The sequence below is a fragment of the Bombyx mandarina genome, chromosome 24, assembly GCF_030267445.1.
Source record: "Bombyx mandarina strain Sakado chromosome 24, ASM3026744v2".
Classification (NCBI taxonomy): Eukaryota; Metazoa; Arthropoda; class Insecta; order Lepidoptera; family Bombycidae; genus Bombyx; species Bombyx mandarina.
This window is the reverse complement of record NC_143230.1, coordinates 637,579-650,413: the sequence shown is the minus strand read 5'-3', so window position 1 is coordinate 650,413 and position 12,835 is coordinate 637,579. Positions and strand designations below refer to the sequence as shown.

Genomic DNA, 12,835 nt, shown 5'->3' with positions numbered 1-12,835 from the left:
CGTGACAGTGGCAACAGTCTTTTGAGAATCGTATCGAGCAAGATCGAGGGACTGCTGATCAATAGCCTTTGCAGTAGGCACTTGGAAGGAGAAAAAAAAAAAAAAAAAAAAAAAATTGTGTAAAATGTATATAATGATAGTTATGTGTTAGATTTTTTTTTAAGTTACTAACATAGATTATAAGTAATTATTACTAACAAAATGTTATGGTTTTAAAAAAAAAAAAAAAAACTGAAATAAAGTGTTAATAATAATTAATAATAATAATAATATTATAATAGTTTTATAAGTCAATAAAAAATAATTTAAATGATAAAATGATAAAGCCATACCTTTTCCAATGTGACGATTAGAGGGTATCCTATTATTCTTTTCTATATTATTCTATCAGCTTATAAAATTAAGCAGTCTCTTTTAGTCTAGAAAATGACAAAGTACTCTTTCTGCCTTTTTCAAATAAAATGGCATGCCTGTTTAAACCGAAAAACTAAAAAAATACAATTATTGTATTACAATATTGAAGTTTACCAGAAACTAAGAATTTTGGGTTGAGCCACTTTAATTCTAAAGGTACAAAATAGTATTGAACACGTGACATTACCCGAATAATTTTGAAAGTAGTGCGTTCCCATTAAAATACTGTTAAAATACGTTGTATTTCATTTAGACGGTCTAATGCCAAAACACAAATAATATTATTGCTGCTCTCGGTGAATAAACGCCCTGCGCATCGAGTAGCATATCTCAACTCGCACTCACAATTCTTCATTTTTCACCTTTTTTTTTTTTTTTTTTTTTTTTTCCTACCTAAGCTGAGAGCCTTGAGAGGCTATGTCAGCGTAACCCTAACTTTAGTAGGTGAGCTCACGGGGCTCAAACCTGACGATGTTGCTAACACGAACCCTAGCAAGAGTCGTGCTTCGCAGAATCTACCACCGGATCGGAAACGCGACCCACTGAGAAGATCCGGCGAGAAACTCAGTGGGCTGTGTCTGAGAGTTAATTTACTCGTCGAGCCCTTCGTCGCAAGCGACGGGTTCGACGAGAACGGTGACCGGTGCTTGACGTACCTAAAAGCACCGTTAGTGGATCGGGAGGATCCGAGATAACGTGTTTTGGGCGACGTCGACTGCTTTCCATTCTGTCCGCAGGATCGGGAATGGGTTTTTCACCGTATAGAACGTAAACGCGATTTGATTTTGATTTATTTATTTACAATTGAACAACTAGGAAAAAAAGATGAAAAGACAACTTGGAGGGACCGCGAGGAACTAAATTGTGTGAATTGTTTTATTTTGTCTATTTAATGTTTCTTAGTTAATGCGTATTTAATATTTCTTCGTGTATAAGTGTAATTTTGAGATCGTCCTGGCCTAAAGGTTAAGGCGTCCGGTGTATTCGTATCTTGCGATGCACCGGTGTTCTAATCCCGCCGGCGGTTATCAATTTTTCTAATGAAATACGTACTTATCAAATGTTTACGATTGACTTTCACTGTAAAGGAATAGCATCATGTAATAAAAATCAAACCCGCAAAATTAATTTGCGTAATTACTGGTGGTGGTCTTGTGAGTCCGCACGGGTAGGTATCACCACCCTGCCTATTTTTGCCGTGAAGCAGTAATGCGTTTCGGTTTGAAGGGTGGGACAACCGTTGTAACTATACTGAGACCTTAGAACTAATATCTCAAGGCGGGAGGCGGCATTTGCGTTGTAGATGTATATGGGCTCCGGTAACCACTTAAGATTAGGTGGGCCGGGAGCTCGTCCACCCATCTATGCAATAACAAAATAAAGTTGGTTTATTAACTGTTTAGTATCTGTGAAAGTGCGAAAATGTAAAAAATTTTAACAAAACCGCTGGACGTAGCTTCTCGAAGTCTTCGAAAAACTCCACTGAAAAAAATCTCAGTAAATAATCAGCATCTTACTGATATTATATTTTATCCCATATTATCTAATCTCATTTCATGTCATTCCATGCCAATTGATTAATGTTTCAAATTAATCAAATCCATTTCACTCCATATTATCATTTTTCATAAAAAAAAAGATTAGGCTCTATGGCATGATACTTTTGCCTCTCTAGTTGGAAAAATAAAACTACTAAAGAAATACTCGATCGAAACGTTAAAATCCACTAATTTGTAACACGCACTCGCACAAATGTCATTCGTAGTACTCATTTCGGTAAAATTACTCGGTTACGAGATCACAACGTTAATATGAACTCGCACTCACAAAATAACACCGAGTACGTTTGCCGCTAGGGGCGCTGTTCCAATTGCATACAAATTTGAGCAAACTGGCTCGCTAGTGAGAACGTTACAAAACTCGCACTAAGCACACTGGTACGGTACCTACTCAAAACGATGATTTTGCTTTTTTTAAGTGATTTTATGACCTGGTAACTAAGACCTTTAAGTCATATCTTATTCTAATTTATATTCTTATTTTTGTGACAAATAATAATATGGAGTGAAATGAAATGAAATGAAATGAAGATGATTAATTTGAGATATTAATCAACTTCACTCTTCGCGTTCCCGCCAAAAAGTCCTTATGAAAGGACATGAGTCTGTAGTGTAAGATCAGCTGGAAATATGACATCTAAGCAGATATAGTAATATAGTAGAGACGTACATACACAATAAGATAAGAATCTTTAGTACTTATAAATTAGTTTCATTAAACTTTCAAATCTCAATCTTACGTACACTGCGCAAGTTTAGACAACACTTAACTACTCGTGTTTATGTGATCTTGGTACTTGTTTTTGTTTATTCATTTGCCTGGCTGTGGATATTTTCTTTTCTACACGTAGGACCCACTTATTACTGGTGGTAGGACTTCATGTGAGTCCGCACGGGTAGGTGCCACCACCCCGCCTATTTCTGCCGTGAAGCAGTTATGCGTTTCTTCTTTCTGACGAACGAAATGTGGCCGATTGTGTAATGTTAGTATGTACTAAGAACGCATGCCTACCTTGCTTAGACGGCCAATTTCCAGGTATCAGGTACTCAAGGTACATAAAATCATGAAAGCTGATTTTTATATATGTCCACCAGACAACTATTTTAAAACCTCTTACAAAAAGACTGAGAGCCTTGAGAGGCTATTTCAGCGTAACCTTAACTAGAAGGTGAGCTCGCGGGGCTCAAACCTGACGACGTTGCTAACACGAACCCGAGCAAGAGTCGTGCTTCGCAGAATCTACCACCAGATCGGAAATGCGACCCACTGAAAAGATCCGGCGATAAACTCAGTGGCTTGTGTCTGAGGGTTAATTTACTCGTCGAGCCAGCCCTTCGTCGCAAGCGACGAGTTCGACGAGAACGATGACCGGTGCTTGAGGTACCTAAAAGCACCGTTAGTGAATCGGGAGGATCCGAAATGACGTGTTTTGGGCGACGTCGGCTGCTTTCCATTCTGTCCGCAGGATCGGGAATGGTAAGTACGAGGCGAAAGACATTTAATTTATACTTTCAGTTTTTCGTAACCCTCCCTTCCAACGAATATCCTAACATTAGCGCTTTGGGCCACTTTAAAAATAAAATAAAAACCACAAAATAAATAAACGAACAATAATGTAATTTCCTTCAATTATCCCCGACAGTTTGTCTTTTGAGATCCTCGCTCATATCTTTATCTCCCCAGCCCCACAAACCAGTTCCGTCTCCCGTCTTTCTAGCTCGGCTCTCGGCAAGACTGACAGGCACTGACTTCAGATCATAGGCCCAACCTAACCAAGCGAAAAAATCTATGAACATGGTCGTCAGATTCAAGTAATTATTCCCAAGCTCTGCCGTCCTATAGTCCCAAGGAAACACGTGGTGATAGTTGTGGAAACCTTCTCCGAAAGCCATGAATGACACGAAGAGATTTTGCGTTGGCAGAATCCGTTTGTCGTAAGGCTTGTACCCCCAGATGTGCGCAGCGCTGTTCACTAAGAACGCCACGTGGAGCGTAATGATGTATCTCAGTATTGTGATATGCCAAGCATTTTTGAAGGACTCCCCCCATAGGTACATCGGTAGGAGAGTGGGGATAACAAAGCAGATGGTTCCCGTGATCGGTATTGCGTATCTGAAAGTAGAGTTTTTGTTATAAACAAAATTTTCCGGTTATTCTATTGTCATGTCTATTGTCTTTACTGGTGCTAGGACCTCTTCTGAGTCCGTGCGGGTAGGTACCACTACCCTGCCTATTTTTGCCGTAAAGCAGTAATGCGTTTCGGTTTGAATGGTGGGGCAGCCGTTCTAACTATACTGAGAGCTTAGAAATTATATCTCAAGGTGGGTGGCGCATTTACGTTGTAGATGTTTATGGCCTCCAGTTACCACTTAACACCAGGTGGGCTGTGAGCTCGTCCACCCATCTAAGCAATAAATAAATAAATAAAACCCAGAGGCTCCAAATGATCCGTGAGAATGGGATTACCGACAATGCGAACGGCCCTTTTCTGTATGGTGTCAAATGGAAGTCGCTGGTATTTCGATATACCTATTATACCTGTGTATATAGTATATACTATAATAACATCTTATAACACTTTGCTCAGCACTCGAGCTATTACCAAAAAACTGAGATCTTCCAATAAAAATATTAAAGTAAATTCACAACTCACTTCTTCTGAAACATCAAGACCCGATTACTGTAAATATCTGACATATCTAAGGATCTCCCTCTCCTCTTAACTTCAGGATGTTTCTTTACCAATAACCATCCCATATGTGAGTAGAAGAAGCCCCTCGTGGCATTATGCGGGTCGGCATCAGTATCGCTGTACTTAAGGTGCAATCTATGATCTCTGATCCAATGAACGGCTGAATTTTGGTAGGCAAAACTGTAGAATAACATGAGTAGGATTTGCAGGGGCATTTTGGCTTTGTATGTCCTGTGGGTCCACAGGCGGTGTGCTCCGGCTGTTACTCCAAATCCTGCTAACACCCCTATTATGTAACCTAAAATATCAATTCCGAAATTTATTACATAAACCAACAGATACAGAATAGGAAAGCACGCGAAATTTCTTATAACGTATGGTATTGTTACGCCGGCGAGAGTAATGCCATCGATCGCCGAATAGTCGAACGAATATCGAAGGATCTAATAGTATCTAGAACGCTCGAGAAGTACAACGCCATCTATTGGCAGATAGCGGAAACATACAATACTACAATTTTGTGGAATATTCTCGACGATTCTAGAGATTTCGTCTCGACTATAAAAGCGTTGCAGAGATGGCACGCAGTCGGTCAGTAATCGGAACTACTCGAAGCGAAACTGCGACCGGATCACCTGAAGCGAAGCGAAAGAAGCGAATTGAGAGTTTTAAATTGTTTGTTGAGTGTTTTAGGTGTTGAATACAGTTTTTAGTTGTACCTTGGTAGAATTTTATTTATCCCGAACTCCAGTGCGGGTGCTCCAGTAAGGGCGAATTTACATTGCGAAATTAGTGGCATGAAATTAATTTCGTGACATTACTTTTACCATCAGTTTCACGTGTAATTGAATATTTTCGTAATGCATTTCATGCATGCAAATTAGTTTCGTGCCCTGCGCGATATTAAATCAGTGTCATGCAAGTAATTTCATAGTGTAGACGCGACGTGAAACTAATGTCCCGAAATGGCCTGCGCTGTGCGGATGTATGTACTTTTAGCTGGCACGCGCTTCAAGCGTTGAAAATGGCAAACCAACGATGGAGTACAGGTAAAAATGTAGAATTCATTAATGAATCAGCGACAACAGTGTCTCTGGAACCCGAAACACCTACAGTAAAAATCAAAATTATCTTCACTCATTCGAAAATAGTTTAGCTCTCAGGAGTCTCAGGATCTTCATCTGCTAACTCAGAGACTAACTTCATTGCACCTAAATGCCTTCTTGTTAACCATCCTCGAATCTACCAATGTCATTTTTTCTTGATAGTCTTTTTTTAAGTTTTTAGGTATATAAGCATTTCTTTAGCTACATACATTGACACGTCATCTCGGATCCTCCCGATCCACTAACGGTGCTTTTAGGTACTTCAAGCACCGGTCACCGTTCTCGTCGAACCCGTCGCTTGCGACGAAGGGCTCGACGAGTAAATTAACCCTCAGACACAGCCCACTGAGTTTCTCGCCGGATCTTCTCAGTGGGTCGCGTTTCCGATCCGGCGGTAGATTCTGCGAAGCACGGCTCTTGCTAGGGTTCGTGTTAGCATCGTCGTCAGGTTTTAGCCCCGTGAGCTCACCTACTAGCCACGGTTACGCTGGAATAGCCGCTCCAGGCTACCAGCTTAGGTAAAAAAAAAACGTACATTGAATATAGCAAAATATAGCTTTGATGCTGATGGTGGCATGGTTACTGCGATACTGTGGATTTCGCGACACTCATTTTTTTACGAAATTACTTTCGCATATATTTTTTTTTTTTTTTTTTTATAACAAGTAAAAGGGCAAACGAGCAAGACGGGTCACCTGATGGTAAGTGATTCACCGCCGCCCACGGTCACCAGCGTTTACGCCAGTGCGTTGCCTACCCTTCAGATAAGAATATGCTCTTTTCTTGAATAACCCAATGTCGCAGTTGTTGGGGAAGACCGCTGATGGCAACGAATTCCAGAGATTTACTGTGCGTGGCAGAAAACTGTTTTTAAAACGCATTGTAGTGGAACGCCAACCATCCAGATGGTGCGGATGATAGTTCCGGCGAGACGATCGGTTGCGAAAATCAGCGGCTTCTATTAAATTGAACAACTCCTCGGAACACTCCCCATTGTAAATTCTGTAAAGTATGCATAGGGAAGATAAATCCTTACGCAGTGCCAAAGGATCTAGCCGATCGGTAAGTACAGGATCGTCGACAATCCGAGATGCCCTACGTTGAATTCGGTCAAAGGGAGATAGCTGATAACCCGGAGCCCCGGCCCAAAGGTGGCAACAATACTCCATGTGAGGCCGCACCTGCGCCTTATACAGCTTAAGGCGGTGAGCCGGCTTGAAGTACTGTTTGGCCCTGTTGAGTACTCCGAGTTTTTGGAGGCCATTTTAGCCTTGCTCTCCAAATGACCGCCAAACTGGACAACACTCGAAATGTCTACGCCCAGAATGCCCATGTTCGGCTTGGCACAAAGGTGAGTGTTTCCGAAGAGTGGCGATGCGACAAAGGGGGCTTTTTTAGCGGTAAACGCGCAAACTTGAGTCTTAGAAGGGTTAAACTGGACTAGATTTAGTCCCCCCCAATCGGAAATCTTCACAAGGGATGATTCGATTTCAGACACAAGTTTGTTCCGACACTCATCGACGTGATCCCGAGAGATATTGCTGCGGCCGAAATACAGTGCATCCACGGTACTGTCATCCGCATAGCAATGAATGCCACTGGTATGCAACAAATCATTGATATGCAGAATGAACAATGTCGGGGATAACACGCAGCCTTGGGGAACACCAGCATTTACGGTCCGGGGGTCCGAGCATGAGCCGTCTACGACGACTTTAACTCTCCGTTCCGCAAGGAAACTGCCGATCCACCTACAAAGTCTCTCAGGAAGCCCATAGGAAGGAAGCTTCGATAGTAAGGCTTTATGCCAAACCCGATCGAAGGCTTTCGCAATGTCCAAACTAACGCCTAGTGCCTCACCCCTACTCTCAACCGCCTGCGCCCAACGGTGAGTTAGTAAAGCCAAAAGATCACCAGCTGATCGGCCTTTGCGGAAGCCATATTGGCGGTCGCTGATCAGCTGGTGCTCTTCCAGGTAGCCCATGAGCTGGCGGTTGATTATGGATTCCATAATTTTGGAGAGCAAGGAGGTGATAGCGATAGGCCTGTAGTTGGACGGATCTGAGCGGTCGCCTTTTTTAGGGATCGGGTGTACTAGAGCCGTCTTCCATGAATGTGGGACAACGCCGAGGACATAAGAGTGTCTGAATAAGCGCGTTAAAACCGGTGCCAGCTCTGGAGCACACACCTTCAGCACAATAGGAGATATTCCATCGGGCCCACTCGACCTGTTGACATCCAGGGAGAATAGTGCTTTCCGCACAGCACACTGTGTGAAGCGGACGTCCGCCATTGTGGTTTCACACCTTGGGATGGTAGGAGGAGTGTTCCCCCTGTCGTCAAGAGTCGAGTTTTCCGCAAAGATAGAGCCAAGAAGATCGGCTTTCTCCCTTGCGGAATAGGCCAATGAATCATCCTCCCCACGCAAAGGTGGAAGCGTCGACCGACAGAAATTACCCTGGACAGCCTTGGCGAGAGACCAGAACGCACGAGAGCCAGATGGCAGGCGCGCCAGTCTCTCGCCAATTCTCCCAACGTAATTTGACTTTGCCAATGCAATTTGCTTCTTAAAGAACCTGGAAGCAGAGTTGTACTTCTTCTTGAGTGAGTCAGAGCTTACATCCTTAGCGGCCTTTACCATAGCCCAAGCCTGGTAGCATTCCCGCTTGCGACGATGTGCGTCACGGCAGGACCCACCAAACCAGGGCCGAGACCTGCCACCGACAGGCACCGCTGAGCTAGGAACAAACAATTCCATGCCCTGCAGCACGACGCCGGCAACCGAGTCAGCGCAGGTGCTAGGATCCTCTGACTTGAAGCAAATCTGCCCCCATGGGTAGGATGCAAAGAAAGAGCGCATCCCGTTCCAGTCTGCTGACCTGTAGTGCCAAACACGTCGTCTACCAGATGGAAGTGGTTGTGACGAGACGGTGAGAGGCACCACGCTCCGAACTAGGCAATGGTCCGATGACCCGAGAGGAGCATCGACCCATACCCGAATGGGTTCGGGGCGAGAGGTCAGCAGAAGGTCCAATAAGGAAGGCGAATGGTCTTCCACATCCGGCACACGTGTGGGAGAAGGTACCATCTGCGTCAGACCATTGGCAATGGCAAAATCGTGAGCAGACCTTCCCGCATGGTCAGTACGTGTTGACCCAAGCCAGTCAGAGTGGTGGGCATTAAAGTCGCCCAAAACCACAATTTCTGCGGTAGGAATCTGCTCAAGTATTCTGTCAGTGGACACCTGCAGGTGCTCGAAGAGCCGGTCAATTTCCGAATTTCCGCTATGAGACCTGTAAAGGCACGCGTAGACGCGAATGTGATCCTCACAATCGACGCGCACCCAAAGGGTCGACAGGTCTCTGCCTTCAAGACTGCTGAGCCTACGGTAACAAATTCCCTCCCTGATGTACACACACACGCCGGCGCGTGGCACAAAAATGTGCTCCAGGCTATAGGCCGGGTACTTTAGATATGAAGTGTCAGTTGGGGAGGAAATCTGCGTCTCCGTCAGGAAAAGCAAATCTCGCCTTTCCGTCTCGAGATGGTGGTGGACGGCATTTAAGTTCGAGTGAAGTCCCCTGATGTTAGAAAAATCCACTGCTAAAGTGGAGGGGGACTTCCTCGTTATTGGGCTCAGTTTGCACCCAGCAGCTGTGATAAACGACGCTTGATGTGCCCCCCCAGAATACGATGGGCAGCCTGAGCCAGAGCGAGAGGATAGCATCTCTCGCTCTCGCTCAGAGAGGGATTTTCCAGTCTCTAAGAGACTGGTACCCTCCTGGGGTATTTTATTTGTATCACTCGTCGCCATCACAAAAATCAAAAATAGCATAAGGGGTGGGGAAGGAAAGGGAAGGAGAAAGGTCACAGAGGGTGAGGAATTGTGGGACAGGGAATAAAAAGACAGGAAGGGGCCAACTGATACTCATTCCCACACGCAACGCAACAGTCCCTAGAAAATCTGTTGCGATACGTGTAGTATAATGAAAGTGCCAGTTGCTATTTGGGCCCCGAGGTAGAGGGATAAGGGCACCGGGACTCTCACTCACCAGTCGAAACGCGGTGGCCTCTAGGAGGCCCCCACTTCACGCTGATTTTCTGTGAGAGGGTAGTGTTTCACCGGTCGATCCTGCCCACCCACGTGCTACAGCGAACTGCAGACTTGGATCTACTACTCTGAAACTACTTTCGTGAAACTGAGTTCAACATGCATGACGCTAATTTCGTAATATAAATTCCGCATTACAGTATGACATAACATGGTAAAGGTCTTATTGTTTCGGGCCACAAATAATTAGGATGATGATGATAGGACTTGAGCAGATTACTTGTCAATACTTTGCACTATTTGGATCGTTAGACGTATGTACTACTCGCCTAATATTAAGCTCTCCCGTTTCGCACTGGTAAAGCACAAGTACACGCCGTACAGCGCAGATAAGTGTGCAAAAGTAAACGTGAAGATATTAAAATAGATAATTTCGTATTTTCTCTCCGATGCCTGAGGAGGTACAAGCTTTTCGTACTCATTTTCAGTTTCTTGTGAAGGTACAATGGTCGCTATGTTTGGAGACATGATTGCGGTCTGAAAGAAAAGAAAAAAATTATGAGACTAGAAGACTTACATGGAGACATTACTGGTGGTAGGACCTCTTGAGAGTCAGCGCGGGTAGGTACCACCACCCTGCTTATTTCTGCCGTGAAGCAGTAATGCGTTTCGGTTTGAAAGGTGGGGCAGCCGTTGTAACTATACCTGAGTCCTTAGAACTTATGTCTCAAGGTGGGTGGCGCATTTACGTTGTGCATGTCTATGGGCTTCAGTAACCACTTAACACCAGGTGGGCTGTGAGCTCGTCCAACCATCTAAGCAATAAATAAAAAAAACCTGAGACCTTAGAACTTATGTCTCAAGGTGGGTGGCGCATTTACGTTGTAGATGTCTATGGGCTCCAGTAACCACTTAACATCAGGTGGGCTGTGAGCTCGTCCACCTATCTAAGCAACAACAAAAAAAAAGACATTTCAGACGTTTCAACTAACGCCAATGACGTCAAAAAAAATTACTATATTTTAGACTTGGGACTTTAAAAAAGTATATAAAATCTGTGCTATTCCTTCACCGTTAATGGGAGCGAATAACCAGTTAACACCAGGCGGGTTTTCGGCTCATTCACTCGTCTGTGCAATAAACAAGAAATAAATAGAAAATGTTATGTAAAATCAAAAGCGGAACTGGTTCGAATCGATCTCAATAAGGCAACCGTGGAGGCACTACAAATATGAAGACTTTCAGAAAACTCCCAAGACACAGCGGTAAGGACCCAGACACGAAGACTTCTGTAGTATTAACGGATCCTCAGGTTGGCGGCGACAATTGAGACACTTTAACGTCCACACGAAATAATATATTTTCTTTAGTACAGGTTACGGTGGGTAGAATACGAATGCAACAGAGATATGCTAAGCGTCGGTATTTATACAATCATCTTGACCTATTTTAATACAAACTGAGTAGGTAATATTAAACATTGTTCATCTTAATTATTCTGCTGATTATTTACGTACAATTATTATTTAATAATATCAAATTATGTAACAGATAACATTAAGGCTTATTGCGCCGGAAGCTGTCAAGCGGAAGGCGCCAATAAAATATTATAAGTATAAAGAAATATGAATGAACTATTTACTTGATTATGAAATTACTAATTATATTATAAGAATAATAAGTTCTATATATTTCCTAAGTTCGTAAATAATTTATTATGTGAGGCCGGAAGTGTTGCTCGATAACAGTAGGCTGATTGTTCGAGCCTCATTTCTGTAGTCCTCATTCCGCAACTTCAAGCATTAAGCGCGCACTACTTGTCTCAAAATAAATAATAGTTAAAAAAAAACTAACAAAATACGCCTTTATAGAAAATCCAACTAAAAAATTGAAAAATAAATTTTAATAAATTTGAAATAAAAATAGTGTAAGGAAAAATGATTTTATTGTAAAAAAGCCCCACGCTTTTCAGGATATTCAGAGATAGATAGCTTTTCTATAAAAGCGTATTTTGTTAGTTTTTTAAAACTATTATTTATTTTTCATTTTTTAGTTGAATTTAAATTTATTCAATTTTTTTTTAATATTGTATTGTCATCGGTCCTTAATAAGTATACCAAATTTCAAGTTAATCCGACGTTTTGAAGGGGGTCAAAATCATGTTCAAAAGTTCCGTTACAAACATACATACGTCTGAAGCTAATAAAAGCGTATTAAAAATAATCTAAGCAGCTTAATTTGTTATTGGAGCCCGAACTGTCATGAACACTAGCTTGGAGTGTGGGGCAGCCGTTACACTAAGTCCTCAAGATTGGTAACGACACTCACGCTGCGATATTTACAAGCAGCGCTTAACATTCGTGCTTTACAGTTATAATCTATAGGAGTTTTACTGGTGGCAGAGCCTCTTCGGAGTCCTCACGGGTAGATACCACCACCCCGCCTATTTCTGCCGTGAAGCAGTAATGCGTTTCGGCTTGTAGGGTGCGGGCAGCCGTTGTAACTATACTGAGACCCTGATGTCTCAAGGTGGGTGGCGCACTTACGTTGTAGATGTCTATGGGCTCCGATAACCACTTAACAACAGGTGGACTGTGAGCTCGTCCACCCATCGAGGCAATAAAAATAAACTTTTGGTGGTTTTATTGAATCTGTATCGTATCTTAATAGGATAAGGAATTGAAGGATGCTATATCACAACGCAAGGTCGTCATGGTCGAATACAATGAGGTCACCGAGAGACTATCCGAGTTGAGACAGCAGAAGCAGTAGGTAGTTGTCGCGGCAGGTAATCAAAATTGTCTTAGCCTAAACAAAATATATATTCTACCGGTATTACTGTTATACCGATTACTAAGTTTCCCTATGTGTATTTATCTACCTTTGACCTAGACCACGACATGCATACAAATATTCATGATGAACGTTCATTACGTGAATGCAAAACAAACATTATTATTATGAAGAAAACTGCGAAATGACGTAAAATTTGACATTAATTGTATGTTTGCA

General features: G+C 42.8%; 1 protein-coding gene across 1 annotated transcript; it reads right to left on the bottom strand.

Moving 5' to 3' along the window:
• Window positions 1-3,413: 3,413 nt before the first annotated feature.
• BmorLPTQ (acyl-CoA Delta(11) desaturase-like) lies at window positions 3,414-10,370 on the bottom strand. Its single transcript, XM_028181122.2, has 3 exons — window positions 10,153-10,370; window positions 4,628-4,964; window positions 3,414-4,086 (listed from the first exon to the last, which is right to left on the bottom strand). Exons 1-3 carry the CDS (start codon window positions 10,349-10,351, stop codon window positions 3,600-3,602), a joined length of 1,023 nt encoding a protein of 340 aa, XP_028036923.2. The 5' UTR covers window positions 10,352-10,370; the 3' UTR covers window positions 3,414-3,599.
• Window positions 10,371-12,835: the final 2,465 nt, after the last annotated feature.

Excerpts from the sequence above, each read along its gene's own strand:
- BmorLPTQ (XM_028181122.2), bottom strand. The coding sequence starts at position 10,351 with ATGTCTCCAAACATAGCGACCATTGTACCTTCACAAGAAACTGAAAAT. Across the intron at positions 4,965-10,152 it reads ACGGGAGAGCTTAATATTAG|GTTACATAATAGGGGTGTTA; the intron begins GCGAGTAGTACA and ends TTGATATTTTAG. Across the intron at positions 4,087-4,627 it reads GTCTTGATGTTTCAGAAGAA|ATACGCAATACCGATCACGG; the intron begins GTGAGTTGTGAA and ends CTCTACTTTCAG.